Below are 15,884 nucleotides of genomic sequence, written 5' to 3'. Positions count from 1 at the left end.
TGTCTATGTCTGTGTCTATGTCTGTGTCTGTCACTGTGTCTGTGTCTGTTGCTGTGTCTGTCTCTGTGTCTGTGTCTATGTCTGTCGCTGTGTCTGTGACTGTGACTGTGACTGTGTCTGCATCTGTGTCTGTGGCTGAGGCTGAGGCTGAGGCTAGGCTGGGTTGGGCTGGACTAGGTTTTTTTCCAGTAGTTAGGAATGTTGCAGGATCCAATCTTGGTCAGTCACTGGGACCAGAGTTTTAGTCTTCCGAGCCCCTGTGACTATGTAGGAAAGATGGGGGGGGGGAAGCTAACCACCTAATTGCAAGAACTCAAGCAAGTGGTCTGTAGCCTCACATTGCAATGAACAAGGACATACGTTCAATTTTGCAGCTACTAAGATTGTTGGTCAAGCAGGTACAAAGGTAGCCAGGGAAATTATTGAAGCCTGGGAAACAGGCCATTTGTCAGTCAACAGAGATGCTGATTTACCACCAGCTCACTGGGTACTTAGGAGCCGAGGACTTGGCAGCACCAGGAAACAACAGCCAATGGCTTAATAGCCAGCCATCAACACTCCAATTAACAAATAAAAAAACCCACATGCAACCAGGCACAACATAAATACTACGCATAGACTACACATCCTGGGAGAGAGAAGTTCCCTGAGGATGAGCTCCAGTACGAGTTTGAAAGCTCGGAATATTAAACCTCTGATCCCAGTGATCAGATCGGATCTTGCAACTTTATCCTGGGACACGTATATTCGCCTTCATTGATGAGTTTGGAATGAGTTGCATTTAGAGCCTTGGAACCTTCAAGAATAATATAGACTGGATTCGCATCAATTTTTAAAAGCATCATTCATTCATTCATTCATTCATTCATTCATTCATCCATTCATTCATTCATTCAGCTTTTTTCCCAAGCAGCTAGGCCCGAGTCTAGTGATAATGCACTCTGAGACAAAGTACCAGCGTTTAGCTCAAGTTGTTGGAGAATCAAAAAGACAGAGCATTGTGGCTGTGAACTGAATGATAGAACGGTTCAGCTGGGTGGCAGCGCAGGAGTGGCTACAAGATAAGGTCAAAAAAGTCAAGATGGCAGGCGCAGCAGTGCCAAACAATAACCCATTTTTGTTTACGTGCATTGTGAAGCTTTCATTGCAGCCACCATCTTGACATTTTTTTTTTACCATATCTTTGGTGGGGGTGGTGGTGTGGCGTGGAGATGAACAGAAATACATGCAGGGCTGTTATTCAGGGGTTTGATTTCCTCCAGGCACGATGACTTCTGGAGAAAAGGCTTTCAGCCCAATTCACATGCCTTTCCTTCACCCCATTTCCCTCTCAGGGAGAAACATTTTTCTGCGGCAAGGAATTGCAAGGGAAGCCCCATCATCCCTTGGGCCGCTTTGGAACCAGCATAGCAGAAGCCGGGGAAATTACCGGGGATCAGTGGACAGATGTGGCTGTTGGGGCACCATTGGAGGACGAGAATCAAGGAGCTGTGTACATCTTTCAGGGGAAGAGTAGATCCCTCAACCCTGATTTTATCCAGGTGAGCCTTCAGCTGCCCACATCCCCGTCACCCCTCTGCCTCCTTATCGTCTTACTCTCTGTTTCTTCTTTGCAGCACATCCAGGCTTCTGTTCTGCCCAACAGGCTGCAGTATTTTGGTCAAGCTCTGGATGGGGGGTTGGAGCTTACAGGAGACGGACTCCCAGATCTGGCTGTTGGGGCTGATGGACAAGTGCTGCTCCTAAGGTAAGACTTGTTTCTATTCTATTCTATTCTATTCTATTCTATTCTATTCTATTCTATTCTATTCTATTCTATTCTATTCTATTCTATTCTATTCCATTCCATTCCATTCCACTCCACTCCACTCCACTCCACTCCACTCCACTCTACTCTACTCTACTCTACTCTACTCTACTCTACTCTACTCTACTCTCTACTCTATTCTATTAAATACAGAATAACAGAGTTGGAAGAGACCTTGGAGGTCTTCTGGTCCAACCCACTGCTCAACCAGGAGACCCCAGACCACTCTTGACATATGGATGTTCAGTCTCTTCTTTAAAACCTCCAGTGATGGAGCACCCAAAATCTTTTTTGAAGATGAGCCATTTCATTGGTTAGTTGTTCTCACTGTCAGGAAATTTCTCCTTAGTTCTAGGTTGGTTCTCTCCTTGATTAGTTTCTATCCATTGCTTCTTGTCCTGCCTTCAGGTCAGTGGTGGGATTCAACTATGTGAACAACCGGTTCTCTATGTGGATGCCGCTTCTGGACGTCCATTCTGGGCCTGGGCCACACAAAATTAGCTACCGGTTCTGCTGAAGTGGTGCGAACTGGCTGAATCCCACCGCTGCTTCAGGTGCTTTGGAGAATAAGTTGATTCCCTCTTCTCTGTGAGAGCCTCTCGGATATTGGAAGATTCCTATCATGTCCACCCTAGTCCTTCTCTTTGTTAGACTAGACAAGCCTAGTTCCCTCAATTGTTCATTGTATAATTTAGCTCCCAGACCCCTAATCATCTTTGTCACTCTTCTCTGTGCTCGTTCTGTTCTTTAACACATTTATATAGCCACCCATCTTATAACTCCCCAGGGTTTTATGTAAAGTCTATCAGTATGAATGCTCCCTTTCAAAGTATTGAAGTAGAGTTAGACAATTGTCCATTTCTAACGAGGAGTGAGAAAAATCTGATCCGTAAATGAAAGGAACTCTTTTAAAGGTGTCCCTTAATTTATTGAGGCAAGGGAAAGGAGAGCAATCGGACTAGGCACAACCAGGAGAGACAAGAAGGCTTAGGATTGATCCCAAACATTTTGCTAGCTAAAGTGGAAAAGTAATGCAATTCCTACATCTGTATGGAAAGACACACAGACATGTGCAAAACCAATTTATGGGGAGTTTTGCTTTGTAAGTTGGCACCCAGGTCAAAAAGCACAGGTGGACATTCAGGCTGCATTATGGGTCATGGGATGAAGTGCTATCTAGTACTCTCTCAGAAAGTTACTTTTCAAGATTTGATCTACTAGATCAGTGGTTCTCAACCTGTGGGTCAGGACCCCATTTGGGGTCGAACGACCATTTCACGGGGGTCGCCAAACAACGCAGTCCGCCATTTTTTCCCCCTTTTCCTTAGCTGTGCTAAGTCTAATTCTATTGGCTTTCAAAAGCCAATAGGAATTGTCCAGGCTGTCTCTGCCCTGCTGAGCCCGCCAAAAGTCCCATTCTGCAAACGGTGCTGCACCAGTTGAGTAGTCCTCGACTTACGACCGGTTAAGTAGTCCTCGACTTACGACCGGTTGGGGGTCGCGGCATTAAAAAGGTTGAGAACCACTGTACTAGATCCTTTTGATTTTCATGCACACTTTTCTCAGCAGGGAAAGTGGAAAAAAGCATTTTCCTGCCTCTGGAATGCAAGGAAAAGGCAATATCATAAAAACAGATGTGTCTCCTTGAGTCTGTATTGTTTGTGCCTGTGTCTGAAACAGGTAGTCTTCAAGGTAGTGGAGCTTGCCCATCATGATCATAACTCATGATGGTGACCAGCCTGTTTTTATGACCTTTTTTCTGGTGGTTGTTAAGCAAACGCCAAGGGCATTAAATGAACCAATTGTTGGCTATGGGCAGGCTTTTGCCTAAAACCAGAAGTAAATGTCAGTTTGGGACAAAACCATCATAAAATTTGGTCATGTGATTCTGGAACTCTGCAAAAGGCTCTAAAATGTGGCTCAGTTGGTGAAGTGTGGTCATGTGCTGGAGGAGGGGTTTGCTGACCATTGGAAATTCAAAGCGAGGGCGTAACTATCCCCAGAGAGGTATGTCAGGACTTCAAAAGGTTGCTAAACAATTAGTCATAACTTGAGGACTACATGTACGTTGTGAGTCTAAATCAGAGGTCCCCAACCTTTTGGGCACCAGGGACCGATTCTGTGGAGAAAAGTTTTTCCACGGACCAGAGAGTGCGTGGTTTTGTGTGCTGCCTGCATCCCACGGATGGGGCTTTGCTTGTTTGTGCGAACCAATTGCTGGCATGCCACAGCCCGGTACTGGTCCACGGACCGGGGGTTGGGGACCCCTGGTCTAAATGACATTTTCTGACAAGTGAGTAGATCTTCTCAGAATGGATCTCGAATGATTCCCATAGCTCACTCCAGTATGTGCCTATTTATGTCTGCCATAGATCCCGACCTGTGGTCAGTGTGCTGACTGGAATAAGCTTTAACCCAACTGCCATCCCCATCTCTGCCTTTGAGTGCGAAGGCCAGGAAGTGCTGAACAGGGAAATCAGCACGGCAACAGTCCACTTTAAAATCCAGGGAGACTCCAGGTTTACCTTCGGTATGTTTACAGATCTTTGGGCTCATGTCCAGTTTCTCAGATTATTTCTTCCCCACAGCTTCTCTGTGTATCTGAAGGGCAATGTTGGGATCTTCTAAGGTGCACTTTTGAATTGTGTCAGTCAATAGGAAGCCCCCAGAGATCTGACCAGGACCTCATAAATTCAGAAGGTTTCACTATACTGGATTATTGTTCACTGTTTTTTGCAGTGTTCTTCCATAAATTAAATTATTGTGGAAAATTCACCAAGGTATGATTGCAGTAGAATCTGTCATTAAACCTAGCATCCCTAAAGACAATGTCCTCAGAGAAATCCAAGACAATGGTAGGGTCTTCCTAGCTGTAACTCACCAAAATTTTGTGCTCTAGGCCAGAGGTCCCCAACCTTGATCACTTTATGACTTGTGGACTTCAACTCCCAGAATTCCTCAGCCAGCATGGTTGGGGACTCCTGCTCTAGGCCTCTTGTAAGAGAAGTTGTACTATATATCAGGGATGATCTTGGAATCTAAGTGTTCTGAATTTGATTGTACTCTCCCTCAGGCAATGACATTTCGAGCACCATTCGGTATATTTTGACCTTGGATCCTGGTCGACAGAAAGTACGAGCCATTTTTCACCAGGGCTCGGGCTTGTCTACCATCACAGAAGAGATGAAGATAGGTGTGAGGCCAGAATCCAGGCAGTTCCGTATAAAATTACCGGTGAGAGAAGAGGTTTTGGAGGGGGTAGGATGGGCAGGATTCACATCAGAAACAGTTTTTTAAAAAAAATATCTGATCTTTAATGTGAAACATAAGATGCTGCCATGAAATCAAGCAGGTTTATATTGTTGTTGTTAATTGCGAAGTCGTGTCTGACCCATCGTGACCCCATGGACAATGTTCCTCCAGGTCTTCCTGTCCTCTACCATCTTCTGGAGTCCATTTAAGTTCACACCTACTGCTTCAGTGACTCCATCCAGCCATCTCATTCTCTGTCGTCCCCTTCTTCTATTGCCCGCAATCTTTCCCAGCATTAGGCCCTTTTCCAGTGAGTCCTTCCTTCTCATTAGGTGGCCAAAGTATTTGAGTTTCAACTTCAGGATCTGGCCTTCTAAAGAGCAGTTGGGGTTGATCTCTTCTAGGACTGACCGGTTTGAACGCCTTGCAGTCCAAGGGACTCGCATGAGTCTTCTCCAGCACCATGGTTCAAAGGCCTCAATTCTTTGGCGCTCAGCCTTTCTTATGGTCCAACTTTCACAGCCATACATTGCAACTGGGAAAACCATGGCCTGGACTATACGCACTTTGGTTGGCAGGGTGATGTCTCTGCTTTTTAGTATGCTGTCTAGATTTGCCATAGCTTTCCTCCCAGGAGCAAGCGTCTTTTAATTTCTTGGCTGCAGTCCCCATCTGAGGTGATACTGGAGCCCAGGAAATAAAATCTGTCACTACCTCCATTTCTTCCCCATCTATTTGCCAGGAATTGAGAGGGCCGGATGCCATGATTTTGGTTTTCTTAATGTTGAGTTTCAAGCCAACTTTTGCACTCTCCTTCTTCATCCGCATCAAGAGGCTCTTCAGTTCCTCTTCACTTTCTGCCATTAGAGTGGTATCATCTGCATATCTTAACATTTTTAATATTTAGCAAACAGCATGTTTTCTGGGTTCACGTGTTTAAAAAACAATGAATAATAATTAATTTCTGTATTATCAATAGTCTTCTTGTTACTAATATATATTCAATGTTACATAGTACATATCATGTTCCTTTCTCTCTAACTTGTTTCTCTAGCCATTGATAAAAATTATCCCATGTTCTAAAGCAGAGGTCCCCAACCTTGGCAATTTTAAGACTCGTGGACTTCAACTCCCAGAATTCCAAGTTGGCTGAGGAATTCTGGGAGTTGAAGTCCACAAGTCTTAAGGTTGCCAAGGTTGGAGAGCCTTGTTCTAAAGTACGCTGAGTCTTGTTTCTCTTTTAACTTTAAAGTCAATCTGTCCATTTCTGCACAATCTAAAATTTCCTTAATTAGTTCTTCTTCCGTTGGTAGGTTTTCATTTTTCTAATATTGGGCAAATACAATTCTTGCTGCAGTTAGTATATGTAAAATTAAGTATTTACAATCTTTCTCATAGTTTGCTCTTATTATTCCTAACAGAAACTATTCTGGTTTAAAAATCAAGCAGGTTTTTGTTGTTGTTGTTGTTTCCCCCTGTTTCCTCATGAGGAAAGACTTGCATAGAAGACAGCCTCACATCCATAATTCTCCAGCTGAATTATACCCTGGTAGGAGAGCCCATCCCACGTGCCAACAATCTGCGGGCCATCCTGCAGGAAGGTGAATCCAATCAGCTTTTGGCATCGGTAAGTCCATACTCTGAGTGTATTCTTGTAGTGTCCTTTGGCTGAACAAATTCATACCGAAAAGGTGTGGAACTGAAGCTTAATACAGTGGAACCTCGGTAGTCAGCTGCTTTGAAACTCATTGAATTTGGTACTCAATGCATTTTGATGCAAAAATGTTGTCCCAGTACTCATTATTTGTTTGGTACTCAACGCATAAGCTAGATATTGTCAGTGTTGGCTGTCTTATGACTCACTACATTATTCCCTATGTGGAAAAATTGCTTGGTACTCATTGTGCCTCCCAGAACAGTATAAAAATGTAGTGAGTATAGAGAATGGCCTTGGAGGACGGAGGGAAGATTGTCTATTAAGGGAGCGGTATCTCACCATCTTCTGCTGAGATGGATGGCAGCGTAAATTTGATAAATCGATAAAATAAGTGATCAAATAAACGAGGCTTGAGCTCAGACTACAAAAAGGTTTTTACAAAAACGCTGAGACAGCTCCCCCCCTCCGCTAGTTCTCATGAAGATAAAATGGGGAGGAAGGGAAGTTCATTCAAAGGTGCAAGACTTGGTTGCCACAGCTATTCTAATAACTGTAGCTTTGGGTCTGTTCAGCGTCTGGTTCTTAGTCTGGTCCAGCTTATAGAGCTGACAACGGGGAACAGGATTCTGGCAAGTCCTTCTACTTGCTTCTGCAAATCCTTTCCATCAACAATGGTCCAGCTGGAAGTTCTACCTCAGAAACACCAAGTTAGTTTGTTTGTCATGTGAAAGGGCTCTCCGGTCATAAAAACTCAGCTAGTCAATTGACTGAGTTTAATGAGTTTAATTTAACATTTATTTATTTTTTTCATCATATTTGTATAGCTGCCCCTCTCAGAAAATGTGACTCTGGGCAGCAAAGAATAAAAAATAAAAAAAAATATATAAAAACAAGAAACAATTGAAAATATTAATAGTATCATTAAAAGGCAAGGAGAGAGCAACAGATGGAAACAATAGGGTCATGCCGACAATTCACCCTTCCCTTGGGGCTCACAAGTTTGATGACATTGCCATGTTTTGAAGGACTTACCGAAAGTTAGGCCCAGCCTCATCTAAGGGACTTGGATGATATCCCTTAAGGCCGGTGCCATAGCAGAATAGGCCCATCTTCAGAGTCATGCCAGATAGTAGCAATTAGCAGATTCATAGTACTAATAGGACCCATAGCACATCTCTTCTACTGGAGGAACGACCATAACATGCCATCTGCTGGATCTGATGGAACCAGCTGATATAATATGGAAGAGGAGGTCCCTCAAATAACCTTGATGCAAGTCCATCATGGAATCCAATTGGCTGACAGGTGTGACCCTGAAGGGTTGAGTCCAAGGGTTCTGCCCCTGAAGGGTTGAGTCCAAGATTTTCAGAATTAACTTGAGAATCAATGCTCTGCGTAAACCGAGCTTCCACAGGCGGTGATATGAACATGAGGATAAATAAATGCGGTATCAACGTTTACAAAGAAAGGCTTGGAATTGAAAGGCATGTTGTATAAATTCAACCTCTATTTCAGGGCTTCCCAACTTGGGCAACTTTAAGACCTGTGGACTTCAACTCCCAGAATTCCACAGCCAGCATGGCTGGGCTATGGAATTCTGGGAGTTGAAGCCCACAGATCTTAAAGTTGCCAAGGTTGCTTTCTAGTATTTTATCCCTCATCACACCTGTTCATGGAGACTGATATTTTCTCTCCCTCCTTCTCTTATGTCCTCATAGCTGCCCTTTGAGAAGAACTGCGGCAAAGATGGAATCTGTAAAGACCAGTTAAAAACATCCTTCAATTTCTCAGGGTAGAGTATGCCTTTCATCTTTATAGCAACCGTAGAGTTCAACAGAATTCATTCATGCTTGCTAAAAAGTGATCTAAGTCAATGAATTAAATGTTTATTGTTAAACAGCTACATTTAGGTATTCAATATTTATACAATTACTGGTAGTTTTAGTCTTGCAATCGTAGTAGAGCCTGGAATTTCTGTCGTAAGTCATAACGGTTATAAGTTGAGACATCTGCATGATTAAGCCTCATTTTGAGAATTTTTTTGCCATGGTCGTTAAGCAAACGTGGCGGTAGTTAAGCAAAATGTGGCAGTCATTAAGTGAACACTGCAGTTGTTAAGCGAATCCATGTATTCCTATGGGCATTCTCACCTGAACCACAAAACGGGCGGCAAATAAATTTGATAAAGAAAATTAAAATAAGCATTTTTTGTTGGAAGCCTGCCCCAAAATCTGGGAACTGGGAAAAAATGTCAAAATTGTGGTCATGTCATCACAGAACTGGCCATAAAGTTGAGCCAATTACCAAGTATCCAAAATGCGATCATGTGACCGAGGGGTGTGGGCAGCCATTGGAACTCTGGAACCAGTTCCATCATAATTTTGAATGGTTGCTAGGCAACCGGACATTAAACAAGGACTGCTTATATAAGGCAGAACTCTCATTGCCTTACCAGAATACTATATTTGGAAATTGATGTTGTCCTATCTCAGTCTTTCTCAGCCTCAGCAACTTTAAGCTCCCAGAATTTACTACTACTACTACTACTACTACTACTACTACTACTACTACTACTACTACTGTTGTTGTTGTTATTATTATTATTATTATTTACACAAAAATGTGAAATTACAGCTGCCAATTCTTTGGCCTTCATATGCATGAAATTCTTCCCAGAACGTAGCATTTGCGTAGTGTATAGGCAGATCCAAGCAATGTGGCCTTTTATAATTGAGAAATGAAAATTTTATCAAGGAGCAGATTTTTTAAAATGCCTTCTAAGATTTTTGGTATGGAACTCAATGTGCCAATAACCATTGGAAACACCCCGGCCAGTTTCAGTGTTCAAATCTTGATACTTTGTGATCTCCTCCAGTTTTTGGTCTGCTGTTCTATGGTCTCCTAGTATTACCATGTCAGTTATACACACTTTCTTCTTTTCAGCCACAGTTACTCTCATTTTATCCTGCTTTTTTATAAATAACTCAAGATGGTGAACATACCCACTAATCCTATTTTCCTTACAACAACAATCCTGTTAGGTGGGTTGTGTTGAGAGAGACTGGCTTACATGCCTAAGGAAGACCTACAACTCACTGTCTTCTGGTTTTTAGCCCAGTACTTTAACCACTACTCCAACTTGTTTTTATCCAGCCACCAATCCCTGATCCAGTCTCAAGTCCAAGCTCAATGCTCTTATCCTCTGACACCGCAGTCATGACAGGTCCTTTTTAGATGCGTTTAGACAACTGTTGTGTACCTCATTGGAACCATCTCTTCATAAAATCTCTCCAAGCTTTATTGGACAAAATATGAGTAGCCTTCAACGCACACTGCCCATGGAAGATCTAAAGCCATTATTTAAAAAAACCTGAACATGTAAACATGTTCACAAACCTTCTTCTTCTTTAGAAAGCCTCTATATATCTGAGGTAGGTTTCTCCAAGTTAAAGGAGAGGCTTCCAGACGGGATTTTACTTTAAGCTTTCATGTTTTTAAGATCAACAAGGATTATCTTCGTTTTTCCTTCAGCTTGAATGAATTGGTAGTTGGCCTAACCCCTGAACTCAATGCTACTGTTTTCATCCGGAATGACGGAGAGGATTCCTACAGCACCAAGTTGACTTTCATCTACCCGTCGTCACTGTCCTACCGCAGGTTTTTACTAGTGCGGGTAAGTATAAAGAAATCAGTGACACCAGAGTGGAAGGGCTGGGGAATGGCCAAGGACGATACTGTCTATCAACCGTGATATTAATTATCATGTCCTATTCTCCTCAGTCCAACAGAAAATATGTGGTCATTAAATGCACCTCTGTTCCTGCTGCAGAGGAAGCTCTTGTGAGGAACACCACCTGTGACATCAATCATCCCATCTTCCGAAGCATGGCTGAGGTATTCTCTTCCTGCATATATGTCTAGTGGAGAAGGTGACCATCTGTGACACCAGAGTAGTTGACAGCCTCCACCCAAAGACCAAGAATGATTGACAGTCTCCATCCAAAAGCTGTCTTATGGTGTTGGCAGTATTCTAATACATGGAATCTTTTGCCCAATTGAGGTGGTTGGCCTTAGCTATAAAATCAAGAGTTAATAGCAACTTAGGGTCCCAAAGCTGTTTTTTCAAAAGGTAACTGGACTTTGTTTCTTCCTTGAAGACGTTTCGCTTCTCATCTAAGAAGCTTCTTCAGTTCTTCTTCAAAACTGAAAAAGCTTCTTCTTCAGAACTGAAAAAGCTTCTTGGATGAGAAGTGAAACATCTTCCAGGAAGAAACAAAGTCCAGTTTACTTTTGAAAAAACAGCTTTGGGACAGCCATGACCTGTATGACTGAGAATCTCCGTAGACATTTAGCAACTCAAGGCATTACAACTCTCTATAAAAAGAGCCCATAATGGCTATTTTATGAGAATGTCCATAGCTTGTTCTCAAAAATCACAAAGCTGCATTGAGATAGAATGTCTTGCTCCTGATCTAGTTGTCAGTCCAAAGAATGATTTCACAATAAACAATTGTGTGCAAAATTTGGCTCTAAAATTACTCTTGCATAAAGGCTTAATAAGGTCACTGCTCCCACCACCCAATTTCTAGGGATTGTTGCTCTTTGACCGAGCTGGAAAAAATGGCCGAGAAGATTCTAGGTTTCTCACAGCCAAAGTTTCTGTTTATTAACGAAATATAAAACTGGATTGAATGTATGATGCAGCTCTGTTTTAAGTATTCTGGGCCCACTCCTTTTTTTGTGTCTCCTTCAGGTGATCTTCATTGTCAGCTTTTTTGTTTCCCAAGATGTAGATCTGGGAAGTGTGGTACGGATCAGTGCCACAGCTGCCAGGTAAAACTTCCCATGACTAAAATGCAAACATTCTCCTGTGTAAATCAGATTAGCAGTCATATTGTCTACAGTCATTTCTCCACTAGCCACGTACAGAGCTTCCTAGAGTCATCCCACAAGTGTTGTGCTCCCCAAAGTATAATAACATAGCCTCAGAACATACCAAGTTCAGAAGAGGAGGATAGATAAATTAATCCAGCTCAATATTTTATGTCACCCTATAGTCAAGTGAATATATTTAGAAAGTTCATAACCTAGACCAGGGATGTCAAACTCAATTTCATTGAGGGCCGCATCAGCATTGCGGTTGCCCTTGGCGGGGACGGGTGTGTGTGGCCAGGGTGGGTGCGGCCTACTGGGGTGGGTGTGGATGGAGTGGGTGTGGCCTATTGGGTGGGCATGGCCAGATCTACATCTTTCACATCAAGGGTGCCTGTGGGGGCCTGGGCAGGAGTGGGACAGATCTGAGGGTCTCTGAGAGAAGGGGGTGGGACCGGGGCAAGTGCCAAGGCATGGTCCATTTCTTCATTCCTCACAAAGGGCGACACCTCCCCGCATGCACCCAAGGGGCGGAGGCGATGCGGCAGGGGCTGGTTCCTCGCTGTTTCTAGACGGCCTTGTGGAGCTAAGACTGAATGCGTTTCAGCATAGATGGCCATCACAAAATTGTACATTGGCTCCCGGCCGGCCTGGTCCAGGGCCAAGGCAGTGGGGGCTGTTCCCTCACTGTTTCCAGGATGGCTTCGTGGGTCACATGAAACCACTTCGCGGGCCGCATCCGGTCCCCGGGCCTTGTGTTTGACATGTCTGACCTAGACAGAAAAGTGAATTCCCCTTCCACTGTCACTTCCCAGCAACCAAGATTTAGAACTTGCTGCCTATGATTCAGAAGGTCAACAGCTGTCAATATTAATAGCCCTTGAGACCCTAATTCTCCATCAGCCTATTGATCCTCCTTTTAAAACCATCTAAACTCAACCAACGACAGCAATTTCCTTGGCCATGACCAATCCCATTGACCTCAATGCATCTGGCTTTAAACAGAACACCCTCTGGAAGCATCCTGTTGTGCACATGTTGTTTAAATAAATACAGCTTCATTGATAAGAGGTTCTAACTTTTATATCAGATGATACTGAATGTAATATGATGGGGGAGGGGTAACAGCACAGCCTTTAGTAGTTGTAATTAAGAGAGGTGCATGTGTATCACGTTTGCTGCTCTGCCCATTTTTTCCTTGTGTCCCTCCAGTGAAAATAACGTTGCTGTCACAGAGGACATGGTTCATCAAATGGAGCTGCCTGTCAAGTATGCAATCTATGTTTTCATCAATAGGTAAGAGACTGCAAGTATTTGAGACCTCCCATTGCTTAACCAACTCTCAAGAGGTTGCTCTGAAGTGTTGGAAAGATTGTTTACACACCCACCTATATGAACCCATTTTCCTCAGTGTGCATTGCTAAGGAATGATTGGAACACAACTGTAATCTTAATTAACTCAAAATTTGGGTCAATCGCATAACGTATTTTTCCCCCACAATCTTTCATCATTTTTTTTTTCCAGCTTGGATGAGTCAACCAAGTATGTTAATTTTTCTGCCGGGCAGGAAAATGAAACTCGGACTGTGGAACATCAATACGAGGTAACAGGATGTGGATCACTTTTTGATCAAGAACTTAGAACAGACAGGGCTTTACTTATTAAGGTGGAGGGAGATTTAAGAATGGAGCACACTTGCCTAGTGATGGATGCATTCTTCCTTTGAGAAATATTTGCAAGCAAGGAAAATGTATCTAGAACAGTGGTTCTCAACCTGTGGGTCGGGACCCCATTTGGGGTCGAACGACCATGTCACGGGGGTCGCCAAACAACGCAGTCCGCCATTTTTCCCCCTTTTCCTTAGCTGTGCTACTCCCTTTTATTCTATTGGCTTTTGAAAGCCAATAGAATAGACTCTCTTGAATAGAGTCTAATTCTATTGGCTTTCAAAAGCCAATAGGAATTGTCCAGGCTGTCTCTGCCCTGCTGAGCCCGCCAAAAGTCCCATTCTGCAAATGGTGCTGCACCAGTTGAGTAGTCCTCGACTTACAACCGGTTGAGTAATCCTCGTCTTACGACCGGTTGGGGATCGCGGCATTAAAAAGGTTGAGAACCACTGATCTAAAACTAAGGAGAAATCTCCTGACAGTAAGCAAAACTAAGCAATAATGGAATGTTTACCTCCAGAAATTGTGGATGCTTCATCACTGGAGTTTTTTTTAAAGAAGGCAGTCTCTTCTTTAAAAAAAAACTCCAGTGATGAAGCACCCACAGTCAGGATATTTCTTCTTAGTTCTAGATACATTGTCCAGAATGGTATAGGGTCTCCTGCTTGAGCAAGGGGTTGGACTAGAAGACCTCCAAGGTCCCTTCCAACTCTGTTATTCTGTAAAAATGTACCTTAGGTACTGTCCGCTACTCAGAAATTGCCAGTCATCAGTTTTCTAGAGAGTTTTCTCCATCATTAAATATTCTCCATCCATCCTTGAGTTGGTAGAAAAAATATATCGTCATGAAATTTAGCATCCCCGTTGATGAGTGGTGTGGTGGCCTAGTGGTGAAGATGCTTGCCTCCCACTCAGAAGGTTGAGAGTTCAATCCTAAGTAGCAGCAGATATTTCTCTCCTACGGCACAAAGAAAAAATATCCGCTGCAAATTCTGGGTGGCATCAGGAAGAGCATTTGGTCAATAAATGCTCAGCACCACCCAGGCACCCCAACTCAACCCCGAAATAAGAGATTATAAGGTGGTAAAAAGGATGTTTATTGTTCATTCCTCTCTGGCTTCTATTGCCATCATTCTCAGTTATTCTAATCCTCCAACTTCCCTCAAAGTTTAGTCGCAGATTTTATCTCTCTTCAAGATGCCCTTGGCCAATGTCAGAAGATCACTATTCTTACATGGATACAGCTAAGAAGGACTTAAGCTGGTCTCACTTATTGGCTGGGAACAAGGTGGTATCATGGGAGCATAAGTAAAGAAGCAATTTTAAGTGCACAATTGTCCCTCCCACATCTAGATACAAGGGGGACCCATCCCTAGAAAAACAAAATATTGACTTGTGCTAAGAAAGTTGGGTGTCTACGCTCACTTATGTGGCATTTTCTTCCAATGTAGCTGAAGAACACATTTCACCGAAAAGTTCCTGTTTCAGTAACTTTCCATATTCCTGTGTCGCTGAATGGAGCACAGATTTGGAACGCAAACTTGGATGTCCCTAAAGAGGTATATTTCCTCTGGAGCTGTGTTGATGAGAATATAAATGCTTGTCTTGGATTAATGGGACTAAGATAAATGTTGATGTAGCAAAATTGTACAGCAAGAAATCTGTCCACTAATTACCCAATGGCATAATAAAAGGTTGGGTGGGGTTATGATTAAACAGAAGAAAAGTACGATGGGAGGTTACTTTAGGCATTTCCAAAATATTATTTTGATGTTTATTTGGCGCAAAGCGTTCAAGTTATTTGAAAAACAAATAATGTTTAATAGGTATAAATTGAGTTAGCAGGAGATTTCTTATTGGGTGAGCAAATATTCATCCCTTAGTAGTAGATTACTCTTTAATATTTCAAATCCATATTTCAAATTCATTTTAGAAATTTGATAAAGTTGGGGGGAAGTGTCACCTTGGATTTTTCTCCTCTTCACCCATTCCTTAATTTCTCCCACTTTTTAAGTGCAAAGACAAGCATGTTTAAGAAAAAAAGAGTCGATAATTCATATTTGTATATAATTATAGCTACTTAATTTTAAAGAAAGATCTGGTTAATGGCTGAATATATTTTGCAAATGGGGTGGGCCCAAGTTTCAGAGTCAAGTTTAATTATTATTTTGTAAGGTATACAGATCTCATTGAAATACCTCATTTAGTATCAAGAGAAACCAATTGGCACATACGGCCATCTTTTTCTGGAACATATAAATTCAGATTTCTTATCCATGTCAACATTTAGTCAGGGATTAAAATGGAGACATAATTCAAGGGGGATAACCAGGCCAGTGGCCATGAGCAATAAACAGAACTTTCTTGTTTAGAGGAAGTGTCTTTGAGTACAAGCTGAGAAGAAACAACATGACCTAATCAATCCTTGCCAGTTCCCCAGGAATATCTAGATGGCCTTTGCCAAAAATAAATTGATAAATAAGCTGGTTGATTTCTCGGATCCAAGAAGATAAATGTTTTTCAGAAATCTTTACTCCGTGCTCACATAACTGAATAGAGATTGGTGAGAACTTACCACCACCATGAAAGTAGGACAGATGCTTTTAAGCAATTCTTTTTGTTCCCTCC

The 15,884-nt window shown here is 42.6% G+C and overlaps 1 protein-coding gene across 1 annotated transcript in view; it reads left to right on the top strand.

The window, feature by feature from the left end:
• LOC120302296 (integrin alpha-M-like) overlaps positions 1-15,884 on the top strand; it is a 52,168-nt gene that overhangs the window by 29,808 nt on the left and 6,476 nt on the right. The window contains exons 14-25 of the mRNA XM_039330463.1: positions 1,335-1,541; positions 1,617-1,747; positions 4,180-4,337; positions 4,881-5,041; positions 6,555-6,686; positions 8,435-8,508; positions 10,248-10,389; positions 10,497-10,610; positions 11,470-11,549; positions 12,801-12,884; positions 13,114-13,192; positions 14,708-14,815. Of these exons, the coding sequence (XP_039186397.1) occupies positions 1,335-1,541; positions 1,617-1,747; positions 4,180-4,337; positions 4,881-5,041; positions 6,555-6,686; positions 8,435-8,508; positions 10,248-10,389; positions 10,497-10,610; positions 11,470-11,549; positions 12,801-12,884; positions 13,114-13,192; positions 14,708-14,815 (1,470 nt within the window). The remainder of the gene's footprint in view (positions 1-1,334; positions 1,542-1,616; positions 1,748-4,179; positions 4,338-4,880; positions 5,042-6,554; positions 6,687-8,434; positions 8,509-10,247; positions 10,390-10,496; positions 10,611-11,469; positions 11,550-12,800; positions 12,885-13,113; positions 13,193-14,707; positions 14,816-15,884) is intronic.

This window comes from Crotalus tigris, unplaced genomic scaffold, assembly GCF_016545835.1.
Source record: "Crotalus tigris isolate CLP2741 ecotype Arizona unplaced genomic scaffold, ASM1654583v1 scf7180000024427.8105951120:4207309, whole genome shotgun sequence".
Lineage (NCBI taxonomy): Eukaryota > Metazoa > Chordata > Lepidosauria > Squamata > Viperidae > Crotalus > Crotalus tigris.
The sequence above is the reverse complement of the archived record's forward strand: the minus strand, read 5'-3'. Positions and strand labels throughout refer to the sequence as shown.